Below are 16,733 nucleotides of genomic sequence, written 5' to 3'. Positions count from 1 at the left end.
ACTGTAGCTGGGTTACCTTACATGTGGTGGCAGCAAGTAAGAATTTTGTTTCATCTCTTCATTGAGCTTGTGTGTATGCGTTGCCTCTTTTGCCATGGTCTTTGTCAGGAAACAAAGAAATGAACAGTTGCAGAAGTTTTAACGAGCAGTAATTGGCTGATTTTTCACACAGTTATTAATCTTCTGATCAGAGTGCCCCAACCAATGAGATCACATCACACCTCACAAGACACTACAGATAATTTTCCGCAGAGTGTTGTTTTTATTGAGAAAAATTCAGACCAGCATCACAGATACCAAATCAATCGCAAAGAAATGTAGTGTCAGGATTTGGAGAGTTGTCACCAGCTCTTTAAATGTTGTTCTACATCGCACACTATACAAAAAAAAAACCCAGGAAGTGTCTAATTTCATAATATATACAGCAGAAGGGAAGATATCAGGATATATATATTATTTTTTTTGCAGCATTATATTATTTGAAAACAGCACTAGCTCCAGAATCAAAACTGTTCTCATGACTGAACTACTTCCCTGATCCCCATGCAGGGCACATCACCTTCAATCCATCGTTTCAACTCCACGCCTGCCAATTGGGTGAACTCCATTTAGAACATAAAAAATAAAATGCCCATATAAACAAAGAAAGAAAGAGTAAAGAAAAAGGGAGGAAGGGCGTGAGGGATGAGGTGAGTAGGAGGAGGGAGTGATGAGGGAGGAAGGGAGGGAGAAGGAAAAAAGTTAGGGAGGGATTGGGAGAGAGGGAGGGAGAAGGTAGGGTGAGAGGGAGGGAGAAGAGATGTAGGGAGGGAAGGATGGGAAGGGAGGGAGGAACATGGGGAGGGAGAAGGGATAGAGGGAGGGAGCAGGGAGGGTGGGAGGAACAAGGAAGGGAAAAGGGAGGGAAGGGGGAGGATGGGGAGGGAGGGAGAAAGGATGAGGGATGAAGGGGTAGGGATGGAGAATGGAGGAGGGTGGGAGGAAAGGACAGTGGGAAGGAGGGAGGAAGGGAGGGACAGGAGGGAGGGAAAGGGATGAAGAGAGGAGGGGAGGAAGGGAGGAGAGAGAAGGGAGGGAAGGAGGAAGAGAGGGAGAGGGGAGGGAGGGCGAAGGGAAGGTAGGGTGGGAGAAGGGAGGGATGGAGAGGGAGGGAAGGAGAGAGGGAGAAAGGAGGGAGAAGGGTCAGAGAGGGCAGAGAGAAGGGAGAGAGTGCATCATCCTATTTGGTCAAAATAAAATAGCACTGAGCACACACGAACACTGTCTCTCGTTGAGCATCTGGTGCTGAAAGAGAAAGAGAAGGCTTTTAGTGCATTGGATCTTGCTGCCAAATGTTTTCCATTCTTTTGTAAAATTTACCCATTTCTCCGAATGTGGCCATCCCTAAATGCTTTACAAGGGTGAGGAGGAGCCATCTTCTTGAACTGCTCCGGTCCTTCACTGTGTTAACTACAATGCGATGGAGAAACTCAGCAGGATGAGTAGTGCGAAGCAAAGAATGGCCAATGGTCGGACCATTCACTGAGACTCATTGGAGGGTTGATGAAGGGTTCAGATCATCGACCACTCTTTTTTTCCCACTATTGCTACTTGACCCGTTAAGTTACTCCAGCAAATTGATTTTTGCCCAGATTCCAACATCTGCAGTCTCTCTTGCCTTCAGGGCTGTTGGGAGGGAGTTTCAGGGTCTGGACACACTGCCGATATATTTCCAGAGGAGGATTGTGTGTGACTTGGAAGGGAATCTGCAAATGCTGGAAAATAGCTGGAGTATTGTGAGCGGTTCGGGACACCATGGCTTGGAAGGGTTACTTCAGCCTCATAGGGAGTGCAGGGTAGATTTGTTAAAATCAACACGGACTCCATACAAACTAGAATTACTTCTCTTGGCAGATCAAAAGTTAATGACTGAGTGGATCAAGGGAAATATACCTCTGCTCTTTGGGATGCAAAGACTGCGGGTTGCTGAAGACTCGCTCATGGGAACCAGGCATTGGAGCCAGGATTCAAAAGGGTGCTGAAGGCAAAAAGGGCTCCCGAAGGGTTTCTGATTGCAACGGAGGTTTAGATCTGGGTTTTCTGATGGATCAAAGAGAAGTCTGTGTGGTTGCAGAGGCTACAGGAAGCGAATCCATGGACACTCAGTGTCTCTGAAGGGTCTCTTTCTCACGGGCAATGCTCATGGTGACTCTTCATTTGTCTTAGGCAGACAAAAGTTAAAGTATATCGCGTATATTACATTTTTAATGTATTATTACATGAAAATAAAAGGAACCTTGAACCTTGGATATCTAGGATTAAGACATAGCCTCAAAATTAGTCAGGTTTCTCCTAAAGAAGTTAGAAACACATTACCGTCAAGGGGTGGTAGAGGGTGGAACTCTGCTCAGTAAATAGCACTGTGTGAATTTTAATCAATATGTGGGTAACCAAACCATGATTGGAAATGGAGAGGCGAGAATGTTGAGTTGGTTCTCACTCCAGCTATATGATTATCCTTTGCTCCTAACCTCTTAAAGATGGTCCCAGGAATTTCACGGAATTGTAATTTGTAGTAATTTGCATCTTGTCCTGCACAGTACTATTACTGCTAAACAACACATTTTGTGATACATGTTCATGACAATAAATCTGATTCTGATTCTGAGGATATCCTCTGAACTCTACAGCAGTCTTCGCACCTTTGTACAGAGAATTCAGCCATAAATTAATTGGACTTACTTTTAATTCATTGCAAATGTGTACTGCCACAAATATACCATATGTATTTGACACATTAAGTAAGCCATTAAAAAAAAATAAAGCAAAATTAATCATTGTTACCCTTAATTTAATTTTTTTTAAATTTAGCATGGAATAGCATGGTAACAGGCCCTTCTGGCCCATGAGCCCAAGCCACCCAATTACACCCAATACCCCCATTTCGAAGGGTGAGAGGAAACCGGAGCACCTGGAGGAAACCCACGGAGGCACGGGGAGAACCTACATACAGCAGCAGATTTGAACCCTGGTCCCCATTGCTGGTGCTGTAAGTTAACTAAGTTAACTTATTGACTAAGTTAACCATTCCGCCCATATTCTCAGTTATTTCAACACAGTGAGTCAAGTCCAGATGCAGTGTTGCATTTTATGTGAAAGTCTACAGTGTGTGTGCACAGGATGAGGGAAAGAGGAGTGAGGCAGGAGTACGATGTCCTGTCAAATGACTCATACACCACAGTTAGCATAGGGCAGCAGAGTTAGCGTAGGGCGGTACGGTTGGCATGGAGGTTAGCGCTATGCTATTACATCACCAACGATCGGGACATGGATTTGAATCCTGTCCTGTCTGAAAGGAGTTTGTCCATCCTCCCCATGTCTGAGTGAGTTTTCCCCGGGGTTTCCAGTTTCCTCCCATTGTTCGAAACATACCAGGGATATAGGCCAATTGGGTGTGATTGGGTGGCATGGACGCGGAATTGTGTCCTTCAATCTAACTTGCTCATGACGAACAAATTGTAGTCCCAAGTTATCCCAGTTGCCTGCGTTCAGCTCACATCCCCCCTAAACCTTTGTCTAAACATTGTAATATTCCCGCCTCCTTCCCTTCCTTTGGCAGCTCGATCCACACACCCTCCTCCCCTCTGTGTGAAGAAGGTGCCCCTCAGGTCCCTTTGAAGTCTTTCCCCGCTCACTGTAAATCCATGCCCTCTGGCATACTCCCTATTCTGTGGACTGTGACTAAGACTGGATGAGATTGATTTGGTGACTGGGAAATGTAGCTCCCTCTTCCCCACTGTGCTGAGGGGCAGCTGACAGCACAAAGGTGAATGAACTAAGCAGAATGGGCACATTGCTAAGTCTGTAGTGATCTATTAGAGTTCTAAGAGACCTGCCAAGTATCTTCTCCGGAGCACCAAAGCTGCTGTGTAGGTAACGTCTGCCAACCTGCATTGCTTTCATTGAATTCTCAATTAGAAAAAAACATTCCAAAAGACTGGAGAATGTACAGAACAAGAGGAAGAGTGAGAATATCAATTACCAGTGGCTCCCATCGAGGATTTGGGGACTTTGAATGAACAACATCTTGAACAATAACTGTTGCCACAGTTGCTGCAGTTACGCTGAGCATAAGGAAAAAAAAGATGATGTATAAAATAAGCATTAACAAACAGGACAAAATGTGACCTAACTGCATAATCCAGAGGAATTGCCACACTTGCACCCACACCTCCTCCTTCACCACACCATTCAGGGCCCCAAACAGTCCTTTCAAGTGAAACAACACTTCATTGTGTATCCGCGGGAGTAATCTACTACATTCGGTGCTCCCTTCGTGGCCTTCTCTACATCAGATTGACTGGGCGCAAACTGGGAGATCGCTCTGTCTACATCAATGACAGGGATCTCCCAGTGGCCAACCCTTTCAATTCCGCGCCCCACCCACGTTTCTCCATGACCTCATGCACTACCCTTCCAAGTCCACCCGCTCATTGGAGGAACAGCATTTGATTTTCCATCTGGGCCCTCTCCAACCGGATGGCATTAACATCGGTTTCTCTGGCTTCTCCTTGTGCACTCCCCATTTTCCCTCTCTTCCCCCATACCTCCGTTTCCTTTTCGCCAGCTCACCATCCCTTTCCCTCTCCATTCACAGAACCATCCTCCCTCCCTCCCCCACCTCCTCCTCCACTATTTTGTTCAGGTGCTTGGCCAGATTTTGTCCATACCTTGATGAAGGGCTCAGGCCCGAAATGTTGGTTCTGTATCTTTATCTTTGCTATACAAGGTATACTGTTGGACCTGCTGAGTTTCTCCAGCATTGTGTTTTTACTGTATAAGCTACTGATACCCAGTTAGAGCACTGGATGGACTCTGTTTATGCAAAACTCCAATCAATAACGAGAATAAGCTTCAAAGTTAGAGGCCCATAGCGCAGTACCTAGCTCCAATAGATCATACTGCTCAGTGTCAGAAACACCCAAAAAAAAATCAATGATAACGATACCCAGTTTAAAAAACTATTTGCAACTGTTGTGCAGTGTTACTAAAGAACAATAATCAATCTTGCACAGTATTATTTTTGATATTATTGAGCCAATGTTTAAAGCATGGATTGGATGGTGTTTATTAGCACGGTAGTGCAGCTGCTCTTTTAATTGCTTGTGTTACAATTCCTGAAATATTGCAGAGGAAAAATGGATAAGCTTTTTGCCTTAATAGATTCAACCCTGTGACTGGACCCGTGATTTCAAACAGGCATCTTCAGTGACATCGAAAAGAGTCGTCCAGTGTGAATCGGACAGAGCCTCTGAGCTAAACCAAGAAACTGCACGGGGACTGGAGGACTGCCAGAGCCCTCTGCAGCATTCCTTGTGGTTACACATCTGCTGCCAACAATAACATGAATAAATGTTCCCTTTCAAAAGCGGGTGATGAGGGGTGAGCAGGAATGCTGGAGATTCCATGTCCGGAACTGGCTGAATTGTCCCGAGGGCAATGGGTGGTTGCCTCAATTACGGGAACTAGGCTTGGGTCCAATTCAGGTAAGGATTGGTCTCCTGCATTCCCCCTTTCCCCCTCCCCTTCCAGTCAAGGGGGAACCTGAAGTGGGGTTGAAGACATTCCTAAGCTGAAATATGGAGCACCCTCCCCCAGAACATTGCATGACATCTCCAATCAATCCTCCACATTCTGAACAGCTAAAGATGAATGGCACCGACAGTGTGGAGTGCTTGGACTGTGGTGATGGCTTTGTGGATTGGGGGGGGGGGGGGGGGATGCGCGAGAGCGAACAAGCTGAAGCACACTGGCAAGGGATGGAGTGGTGCTGGGGTTTGGAGTTGTGTAAGGCTGTTTTCCTGAGGTCACTCACAGAGTGGGTGCAATAGCCATGCTGCTGGCGGAAGGGGAACAAAGAGTTCTTTGAACCAGGTAGTCATTGTTAGGTTATCGCAAGCAAAGAGCTCAGCGAGGTCAAGGATGTGACGCACTCCATATTCTTCTAGTGATGGAATACGTTAAAAAGATCGGGAAAATTAAATTTTAAAAGTCTCATGTTGAAATGAATTGAATTGGATGATTTATTGTCACGTGCTGAGGTACATTGAAGAACTCTGGTTTGAGTGCTATCAAGGCAAGTTAAAACCTATCCTGGAGTACATCAGGTTTTGCAAAATGAAGCAAAAGTGCAGAGTTTAAACAAATAATTCAGTTAAAGTTAACTTCAGCGTGAATTTTAGTAAGGCCTTTAACAAGGTCCCACATGGGAGGTGAGTCAGGACGGTTCAGTGGCTCAGTATTCACAGTGAGGTAGTAAACTGGATTCGACAATGCCTGGACAGGAGAACCCAGTGAGTGGTAGTGGATGATTGCCTTTCTAATTGGAGCCCTGTGACTGGTGGTATGCCTCAAGGGTCAGTGATGAGACCATTAGTTTTGTCATCGAGATCAATGATCTAGAAGATAATGTGGTAAATTGGATCAGTGTTGTGGGCAGCAGGGAAGGTTTTCAGAATTTGTAGAGCAATCTGGACCAGCTGGAAAAATGGGCTGCAACTCGGCAGATGGAATTTAATGCAGACAAGTATGAGGTGTTGTATTTTGGAAGGACAAACGAAGGAAGGACACACATGGTAAAAGGAGTGCGGTAGAACAGAGGGATCTGGGAATACAGATACATAATACCTTGACATCACAGGTTGATCAGGTTGTAAAGAGAGTTTTTGGAATATTGGCCTTCATCAATCAAAGTATTGAGTATAGGTGTTGGGATGTTATCATAAAGTTGTTTAAGACATTGATGACGCCAAACTTTTGAGTATTTTGTGTAGTTTATTATGCAATGAAAAGGGGCTAATCAGCAATCTTGTTGTACGAGGCCCTTTGGGTAGGAGCGATCACAATATGATCGAATTCTCACTCGACATGGAGAGTGAAGAAATTAAAACCGAGACTAAGGTCCTGAATTTAAATAAAGGGAATTATGATGGTATGAGATGGAAGTTGAGTAAGATTGATTGGGTGGTGTTTATGGGTGGGGGGGGGGGTTGACGGTGGATAGACAATGGAAAGCATTCAAAGATCTAATGGAAGAACTGCAGAAATTGTTTATACCGGTTTGGCATAAAAATAAACCAAAAAAGGTGATTCAACCGTGGATAAGAAAGGAATTTAGACACAGCATTAGCTCCAAAGAGAGAGCATATCAATTGGCCAAAAAAGGTACCAAATCCGAAGACTGGGAACAGTTCAAGATGCACCAAAGGAGGACAAAGGGATTAATCAAGAGGGCAAAAATAAATTACGAAAGTAAGCTTGCGGCAAATATAAAAACCGACTGCAAAAGCTTTTATAGATATGTCAAGAGGAAAAGATTGGTGAAATCCAGAGTAGATCCCTTGCAGTCAGAATCAGGGGAATATATAACGGGGAATAAGGAAATGGCAGACCAATTAAATTCTTAATTTAGTTCTGTTTTTACAAGAGAGGATACAAATAACCTCCCAAGGATGTTGGGAAACATAGAGACTAATACAAGGGAGGAGCTGAAAGAAATCAGTATCTCGAAGGACATGGTCTTGGGGAAATTGAAGGGATTGACGGCCAATAAATCCCAAGGGCCTGATAATCTACATCCTAGGGTACTTAAAGAAGTGGACATTCAGATAGCAGATGCTTTAAGAATTATTTTCCAGAACTCGATAGACTCAGGATCCGTACCCATGGATTGGAGGGTAGCTAATGTTACCCCACTATTTAAAAAGGGGGGGTAGAGATAAAGCGGGGAATTATAGGCCGGTGAGCCTTACATCAGTAGTGGGCAAAATGATGGAATCCATTATTAAGGATGTAATAGCGGAACATATGACTAGCAGAGAAGGGATCGGACAGAGTCAACATGGATTTACAAAAGATAAATCGTGCTTGACAAATCTATTGGAATTCTTTGAGATGGTGACAGGTAAAATAGATGGGGGAGAGCCAGTGGATGTGGTGTACCTGGATTTCCAAAAGGCCTTCGATAAGGTCCCACATAAACGACTGGCATGCAAAATCAAGGCTCATGGGATTGGGGGCAAGGTATTGGATTGAGAACTGGCTGGCAGATAGAAGACACAGAGTTGGGATAAACGGCTCGTTTTCTGAGTGGCAGGCGGTGACCAGTGGGGTGCCACAGGGATCTGTACTGGGACCGAAGCTGTTCACAATTTACATTAATGATCTAGATGAGGGGATTGGATGTAATATCTCCAAATTTGCAGATGACACTAAGCTAGGAGGGGTTGTGTGCACTGAAGAAGGGGGTCAGGAAGCTCCAGTGTGATTTGGATAAATTGGGGGACTGGGCAAATACATGGCAAATGCACTACAATGTGGATAAATGTGAGGTTATCCACTTTGGTAATACAAACTGGAGGGCAGATTACTATTTGAATGGCAATAGATTGGGAGATGGGGAAGTGCAGAGAGACCTAGGGGTTCTTGTGCACCAGTCACTGAAGGCAAGCATGCAGGTACAGCAGTAAGTTTAAAAGGCAAATGGTATGTTGGCCTTCATATTAAGAGGGTTTGAGTATAGGAATAAGGATACCTTACTGCAGCTGTACAGAGCCTTGGTGAGACCCCACCTGGAGTATTGTGTGCAGTTTTGGTCGCCTTATCTAAGGAAGGATGTTCTTGCAATGGAGGGAGTGCAGAGGCGATTCACCAGGCTGATACCTGGAATGGCAGGAATGACTTATGAGGAAAGATTGCACAATTTGGGATTGTACTCGCTGGAGTTTAGAAGATTGAGAGGGGATCTCATAGAGACATATAAAATTCTGCAGGACTGGACAGAATGGATGCGGAAGGGATGTTTCCAATGGTGGGGGAGTCCAGAACCTGGGGCCACGGTTCGAGGATAATAGGCAAACCATTTAGAACTGAGATGAGGAGGAATTTCTTTACCCAGAGGGTTGTGAATCTGTGGAATTCATTGCCACAGAGAGCAGTAGAGGCAGGTTCATTGAATATATTTAAGAGGGAATTAGATATATTTCTTCATTCTAAGGGAATTAGGGGTTACGGAGAGAAGGCGGGGATGGGGTACTGAACTTTAAGATCAGCCATGATCTCATTGAATGCCGGAGCAGGCTGGAAGGGCTAAATGACCTACTCCTGCTCCTATCTTCTATGTTTCTATGTTACAGGAAAGATCAATAAAATAGAAAGAATGCAGACAATTAGAGGGAAAGGTTAAACCGGTTTGGATTTTATTCCCTGGAGCATAGAAGAATGAGGGGAGATTTGATAAAGGTAGACAAAATAATGAAGGGTATAGATAGAGAGTAAATTTAAATAGGCTTTTTCCACTGAGGTTGGGTGAGATACAAGCCAGCGGCCATGGGTTAAGGGTGAAAGTGGTGAAGTTTAGGGGGAGCATTAGGGGGAATTTCTTCATACAGAGCAGTGGGAGAATTGAACAAACTGCCAGCTGAAGTAGTGAATGGGGGCTTCATTTTAACAGTTGAGAAAAATTTGGACAGGTACTTGGATGGGAGGGATATGGACTACGTGCGGATCAGTAGGACTAGACAGAATAATACTTTGGCAGTCTAGAAGGGCCTGTTTTCTGTGCTGTGATGTTGTATGGTGCTACAGTGTGCTGGAGACTGACTTGAGACTGCCTGATGTGAAAGGGTGCCAAGAGTGCTGAAGGCTTCCTGTCAGAGGTTGGACCTGGAGCTCAGGTTGCTGATGGGCGCAGCTGCAGGAGCTACGGGACTACTGGAGGTGAATCCATGGACGATCAGTGACTCTGGGGGGGGGGGGGGGGTGCTCTCTTCCTTTCACTGTAAGGGGCCCTGGCAATTTCTGCTGATGGTGAATTTTTGTCTTTTTTTATGGCAAGCTCAGATCAACTTTTTGTAATATTACACCTGTTTTTATTACATGACAATCAAGGAATCTTGGTTCTAAATCATTGCATAATTTTACTTATGAGAGGTTCGTTCCATCGACTGGAAGAAAATGTCCTTGAATCTGGAGGTCCGTGTTTTCTACTGCCAGAGAGGAAGGGGGAAAAAGAAAGTGTGACTGGGGTGGGGGAGCATCTCTCCCAAAAGAGCGGGAGGTACAGATGGAGTCGATGGAGGGGAGGCTTGAGCTGCATTCACAACTCTCTGCAGTTCATTGTGGTCTTGGACAGAGCAGTTCCCGTAGCAAGACTTGAGACATCCCAACAGGATGCTTTATGTGGTGGATGAATTACTGTGCTTTACCACATTTGTTGCAAGGATCCACACTCTAAAGATGTGGCAATAAATTTGTGGACAGCAAAATCTTCTACTGACAGGTACAGATAGGATAAATGCAAGCAGACTTTTACCACTGAGGTTGGGTGAGATACAAAACAAATGACATGGGTTAAGGGTGAAAGGGAAAATTTTTAAAGGGAACATTAGGGGGAACCTCTTCACAAGGAGAGGTGAGAGTGTGGAATGAGCTGCCAGCTGAACAGGTGAATGTGGGCTCAATCTGACACTGAAGAAAACTTTAGACAGGTAGATGGATGGGAGGGGTATGGAGGGCTAAGGTCTGGGTGCAGGTCGATGGGACTAGGCAGAATACTAGTCTGGCACAGACTTGAAGTGTCAAATGGCCTGTTTTTGTAGTCCCTCAGGATGAAGGATGACTTATTTCTGCTCTGGTTCTGCGGGTTGGATGTGGAACCGCAAACTCTGTCAGGAATGGAGCAGGAGGTGCCTGATGGGGAAGGCGAGTGTATAGTTTATGACGAGACCTGCTTATTGTTGACACTGGACTTCTCCGGACTTGAAGTTCCCAATGCCATCCTGACCACTCTGTTACACTGTGTGTGGTCATGGGCCAGGGGATGCCAAGAGTCCATGGGAATATGCATATCTCCAAGAAGGCTTTGAGCACATTATTACACTTTTTCATTTATTGTCCTGGTAATCCCTTTTCTTGACAGAGTTTGGTGAAGAATGGCTGATATCAGAGCCAGCTGGGTTTATTTAGTGCCTCAGTGACCTGTGGGAGAACAGTGATGGCCTTGCTTAAGCCCACCAATGAATTTGGAAGATTTTGCAGTGACGACATTAGTGCCTGTATAGCTGGCCCAGGTCTCAGATAGATATAAAAGGGTAGTGATCATATAGAGTTTTACAGAACGAGGCTGTGGCCCAGTTTTTCCATGCTAACCAAGTTGTCTCCCCAAGCTAGTCTTATTTGCCTGCATTTGGCTACATCACTCTGAACTTTTCCTGCCCATGTAACTCATGAGCCTTGTGCTTGGTCTGAGGGCTTAATCTTCAAGCTTATAATGTATTGACACAGTGTGCCTGGTTCAGTGAGAAAGATTCTTCTGTGAGCAGTCTAGCAAATCAACTCTAACATTCATACAGCCATCTGAAGTAGTGGTCCAAGAGCACAGGGTTACAATGAGAAAGATCAACTTGTACACAGCAAGGGAAGCATGAGAGTACTGTTGAGAGGATCATTTAGGAGCCTGATGGCTGCTGGAAAGAAACTCTCTTTAAGCCTGTTGGTGCACAATTCCCCATGCAATTTCAAATAATTTTCTCTTTTGCAAGACCGCAATAAACTTCAAAGGGTTGTAAATGTGGCTCCAGCTCCCCCTCCCTCCACTGACTCCATCTATAACTCCCACTGCCTTGGAAAAGCAGCCAACACATTAAAAGACGCACCACTCCCCAACCACACTCTCTTCATCCCCCTCACATGGAGAAGTAGGTTCACGGGTGTGAGATCGCGCAACACCAGATGCAAGGACAGTTTCTTCCTGCTGTTATCAGACTCCTGAATGAACCCCAAAATTGCAAAACCTGTGCTTCTTACCAACTGATCTCTCTCTGTGACCCTGAACTTTTGTGCTGTGTCTTACGTGTTGTACCATATATGAGTTGTCTACTGGACTTCTCGCTAAATATTGTCTATCACTCCATCTTTGTGGTTGTGACAAGAAAATTGAACTTCAGTTAATGAAAAACTGTGCTGCTGGTTTGAGGGCAATGGTGAATTGTGACAGTACAGATTCTATCACCAATGTGTCTATGTACAGATGGTAATGTAGGATGACTGTGATTGACTGAGAGTGTAGCCACACCTACTTGGCAGGCCTTAAAGGATTGCTCCTAGCCAGACCAGGTCATTCTAGACTGGTTGACCTACTTGTGATACGCTCCAGTCTTTTAGTTAATAAAAGCCTTGGTTTGGATCAACAAGTCTTTGGTTCTTTCGACGCACTCTACATGAATTATATAGGTTAAAGAACATTTTCCAACGATATCAGCCTCTTGAACTTCCCCATACTACCCTAAACATAAATCACTCCAGCACCAGAAAAAGGACTGTCTGCATAATTATAACACCATTTTTTATTTACAAGATCTAGCTTTTGGTGATAAATATGATCTCTTTCTGGATGGTAATTTAATAAATCTTATTGAAGTTGTTTATTTTTACAATGGCTGCAGTGAGGGAGAATTTAGCAGCAGAAATGTATTGTGTCTGACAATAAACTCGTTATCTTATCTTGTGCTTCCTGTAATGAGGGAAGTCCTTGTTTGCCAGGGATGAGTTTTGAATCTTTATTGAGAGAAGGGAGTGTTGTACAGTGAGTCCCTGGTCTAGGGGGCAATGTGGTGCACTCTTCCTGCTGTTCACCCTGGGATCAGGTGAATTTGAGAGGAGAGAAGAGGGAGAGTGCTCCTGCTTTTATTTGGGAACCGGGCATCAGGACCAGGGTGCCAATGGCGAGCAGGGCTCCTGGAGAGACTCGGGTGCTGACAGCCGCTTTAATTGTATCAGGGGTTGGGAACCAGGGGCTGAGGTGAGTGTCTGGAGCTCGGGTTCACCACTGGAAGGGATAGGAAGTGGTGCAGCTACAGAGGCGGTGACATCGGAGGAGGTGCGGAATCCATGGACATTCGAGGGTCTCTCTTTATCATCGAGACGTGGCACTGGACTCTTAGTGTGAAAAAACAAATTTTGTGTTCATGACAATAAGGGAACTTTAAACTGAATTAGTTGTCCTTGGAGGGCAAGAAGGGTATCATCTGAGAGGTGTCACATCCTGTGGGACAGTCCCCGGAATGACACCCACAGGTTACCAGAATGGGACTTGAACCCATAACTTTCAGATGAAGAGTGCCCTCCCACTCGGCTGCAGCTAATACCACTGGATAACAATCGCCTCACCACGTCCCACATTTTTTTCCAACAGTAAGCATGAACAGGCCATCTTTTTAAACAAAAGAGCGAGCCGTCTTTGGAATAAAATACTCACCCGCTTCTTCAGGACTGAGAACATGGAACAGCAGCTGCTACAGTTTCCTGAAATGAGGGGGGGGTGGTGTATTAGTGGACAAAAGTGCAGTAAAAACATACATTAAAGAGCACAGCTATTAAAACAAAGCTTATTCCACACAAACTCTGCATTCCTTTTTGTTATTGCAGACTTGATTGCCACAGCGTGCTCTGGAACAATCAGTAAATATTAATTCCCTGGAAATGCATTTTGACACAGTTGGTTGCTTGCTGAGTTTCTGTGGACAGAAGATCATTGGCGAACTGCTTAAATTAGATATCGCAGGATTACTTCTCACAAAGCAATGCAGAGCAAAATAATGGAATGCAGTGTTACTCCAGTAATAACAACAGAGTATTGCAGACAACAACAGGGACAGGGGTGGGTTGGCACTTGCAGTGACATGATAAGCTAAAGAAACCACCCCCTTCTTTAAAAAAGAACTCTAAATTGAATTAGTTGTCCTCTCCCTGGAGGGCAGACAGGGTATCATCTGAAAGATGCCACATCCTCTGGGACAGTCCCTAGAATAATGCCCACAGGTTACCAGAGTGGGGTGAACCCATAACTTTCAGATGAAAGAGTGTCCTCCCACTTGGCTGCAGCTAACACCACTGAATAATTCAGTGGGAAGATCACTTCGCTCAGCACCTCCACTCCATTCACAACCACAGCGACCTCCCAACGGCCAACCATTTCAATTCTAAGTCACACTCCTGCAGTCACATGTTTATCCACAGCCTTGTGCACTATCCCACCCTGACCTCCCACAGGTTGGAGGAACAACGCCTTATTTTCCGACTGGGCACCCTCCAGCCAGATGGCATTAACATTGACTTTATTGCCTTCCACAAAACCTGCTGGCCTTTTCTTTCCCCTCTCCCTTTTTCTGTCTTTCCAGTTCTCCTACCCACCCAGTCATCCCTCCTCCCCCTCATTGCTGCTGTCCTCTCCATCCTTTCTCTCCCTCCCTCCTTTGCCACACCTCCCCCACCGACCTTCTTTGTTCAGACACTTGCCAGCATTTTCTCATACTTTAATGGAGGGCTCAAGCCCGAAACGTCAGTGATGTATCTTTACCTTTGCTACATAAAGGCCACCGTTTGACGTGCTGAGCTTCTCTAGCATTGTGTGTTTTTACTTCAACCACTGTCTCTACAGAAAAGTGATTTACTCCCTCTTCTTTAACATTCTTCTTGGCAGAGCTACAGTCTGGATTTCTCTCTCTCGTTTTGTACACAGAAGACATACAACAACCACATCAAACATGGCACCGAAAGGCCTTGGGTGTTAGCAGCTTCCTGATCGTGTCAGGGGATTGGAACCAGGAGCTCAGGTTCACCACTATAACAGACAGGGGGCCATGAGGCTGCTGAGGCTGTGGGAGAGATGGAGGCGAATCCACAGATAATTGGTGTCTCTGAAGGGTCTCTCTTTTGTGTCTCCTTCTCCTATTGATGGGGATGGCAGGCTAGCGGCGCCTTTTAGTGTGACTTTACGGTAGGGAAAGGGTGACAAATTTTGTGTGTTGATGTGCATGGCAATAAAGGAATCGTGACCAATATCTCAAGGCACTTCACAAAAGGCAGAATTTGACATTAAGCCACATAACATGATAAAAATCAGATGCCAGCACATGGGAGATTGCAGATGCTGGAATCTAGATTCCACAAAACAATCTACTGGAGTAGCCTTGCAGGTTGAGCAGATCAGTGGGAGAAAAAGAATGGTTGACATTTCGGGCTGAAACCCTTCATCAAGAGATCCCGGAGGGTGCAGGATTGGAGCTGTTCATAGGGATCCATACATGACATCTGGAGTAACTGCAAGGTGGTCAGACTTGACTATTCTAAGTCCTTGGGCAAGCAGTCCAAAGACCTTTCCTGTATCTCTGTATGACTGTGGAAGAATGGTGAGAGACCCAACAACCCTGCAATTTCACTCTGAACAGCAAGGCACCGAGTTATACTGATCCATTTTATTATTCCCACATTCCCAGTCACTCCCCATGGATTCTACATGTGGGACCACCCATCTACCCATCTAGACTCCTGGATAAACACCAGAAGAATCCCCAGTTTTCTTTTAGGATGTGGGAGGAAACCGGAGCACATGGGGAAAAACCATGTGGTCGTAGCGAGAACTTCACACACACAGTTTACGGTCAGGATTGAACTGTCTGTCTGGTGCTGTGAGGGAGCCATGCCGTCCCAGTGTAGGAGAAGCCATGATCTGCAGCTGTGCTTGAAAGAACAGTTAACCAACATAATCATAGCCCAGTATCGAAAACCCCATAAAATGTGGAGAGTCATATGTGGAGCTTTTATTTTGAGATGTTCTGAATCACCATTTTAGTCTAAATATATTCCTCAGAGAAACTCAATGATAGGCAAAGTTCACTGCATTTTTCCTCTCACTGATTTATAAAAGATTTTAGACTGAATGCAAATAAATTCCTCTCTCCCTGATTCACCCACCTTATAAACTAACCTGAACGTTCAATGTTACAACCATGAAACCTCTCAGGGACCGAGATTAGCCTTTCTCAAAGGTTACTGACCACAAGTGACCTCAGCATTTAAAATTCAATTAGAACTGAAAGTAATAAAATGGCTCAGCCCACAGTTCTATTCCTTTCACTAGCTGTTACATATCTTTTACTCTTTTCAAACAAGAATGTAAACTCTGCTTTGTTCTCTTCTGTTTCTTTTTGACATGAAAATGTTTTGGAAAACTGAGTTTTCATCAAGGTACTTCATGTGAGGCATTGATAAGGTGGACAGTTGGAATCATACTGCAGATTGTCACAAACTAGGAGGCATGTGGCAGCTATTCCCAACAGGGGCCATACGGACCCCCCAGGGGCTGCAGCACATTTAAAGGCAGGGAGCCACAGACTGAAATCATAAAATGTTTTTTATGTCATCAGTCGGAGAGATGTACTGAAAATATCAACTAAACTTGACTGATTCACATGGAAGGGGGCCCATAAACTTTGGGCAGAGTCCTAAGTAGGGGGAGGGGAGGGGGGAATAGCCAAAAACTGGTTGAGATTAGCTGGTTTAAGGTGAGGGGTGAAGAAGTTCAAGGGAGACATGTGGGGGAATTTTTCTTTACACAGAGTAGTACCTGCAATGGCTGCCAGGGATAGTGGTGGAACACAACTGTCGTGTTCAAGAGACTTCCAAATAGATACCTGCATATGCAGGGAATGGAGAGACATGGGTATGTACAAGCAACAGAGATTTAGTTTGATTTGGACCACCGACCCGTGTTCCTGTGTGGTATTGTTCTATGTTCAATGCACTTCTGGAAATGGAAAATCTTGCCTTTCACAACCTTACGGGGTGTGGTTAGTGCTGGAATAGTGAGATGTGATAACCATCTGCAGGCAGCACTGCATTCACAACCAGAGTAC

The 16,733-nt window shown here is 44.9% G+C and overlaps 1 protein-coding gene across 1 annotated transcript in view; it reads right to left on the bottom strand.

The window, feature by feature from the left end:
• Positions 1-239: 239 nt before the first annotated feature.
• zfyve27 (zinc finger, FYVE domain containing 27) overlaps positions 240-16,733 on the bottom strand; it is a 185,029-nt gene continuing 168,535 nt past the window's right edge. The window contains exons 9-11 of the mRNA XM_069900317.1: positions 13,295-13,341; positions 4,022-4,103; positions 240-1,284 (exon numbers count right to left, since the gene is read on the bottom strand). Of these exons, the coding sequence (XP_069756418.1) occupies positions 1,220-1,284; positions 4,022-4,103; positions 13,295-13,341 (194 nt within the window). The 3' untranslated portion in view covers positions 240-1,219. The remainder of the gene's footprint in view (positions 1,285-4,021; positions 4,104-13,294; positions 13,342-16,733) is intronic.

The sequence above is a fragment of the Narcine bancroftii genome, chromosome 10 (genome assembly GCF_036971445.1).
Source record: "Narcine bancroftii isolate sNarBan1 chromosome 10, sNarBan1.hap1, whole genome shotgun sequence".
Taxonomy (NCBI): domain Eukaryota; kingdom Metazoa; phylum Chordata; class Chondrichthyes; order Torpediniformes; family Narcinidae; genus Narcine; species Narcine bancroftii.
Note: the sequence above shows the minus strand (reverse complement) of the source record. Positions and strands in the feature narration are given on the sequence as shown.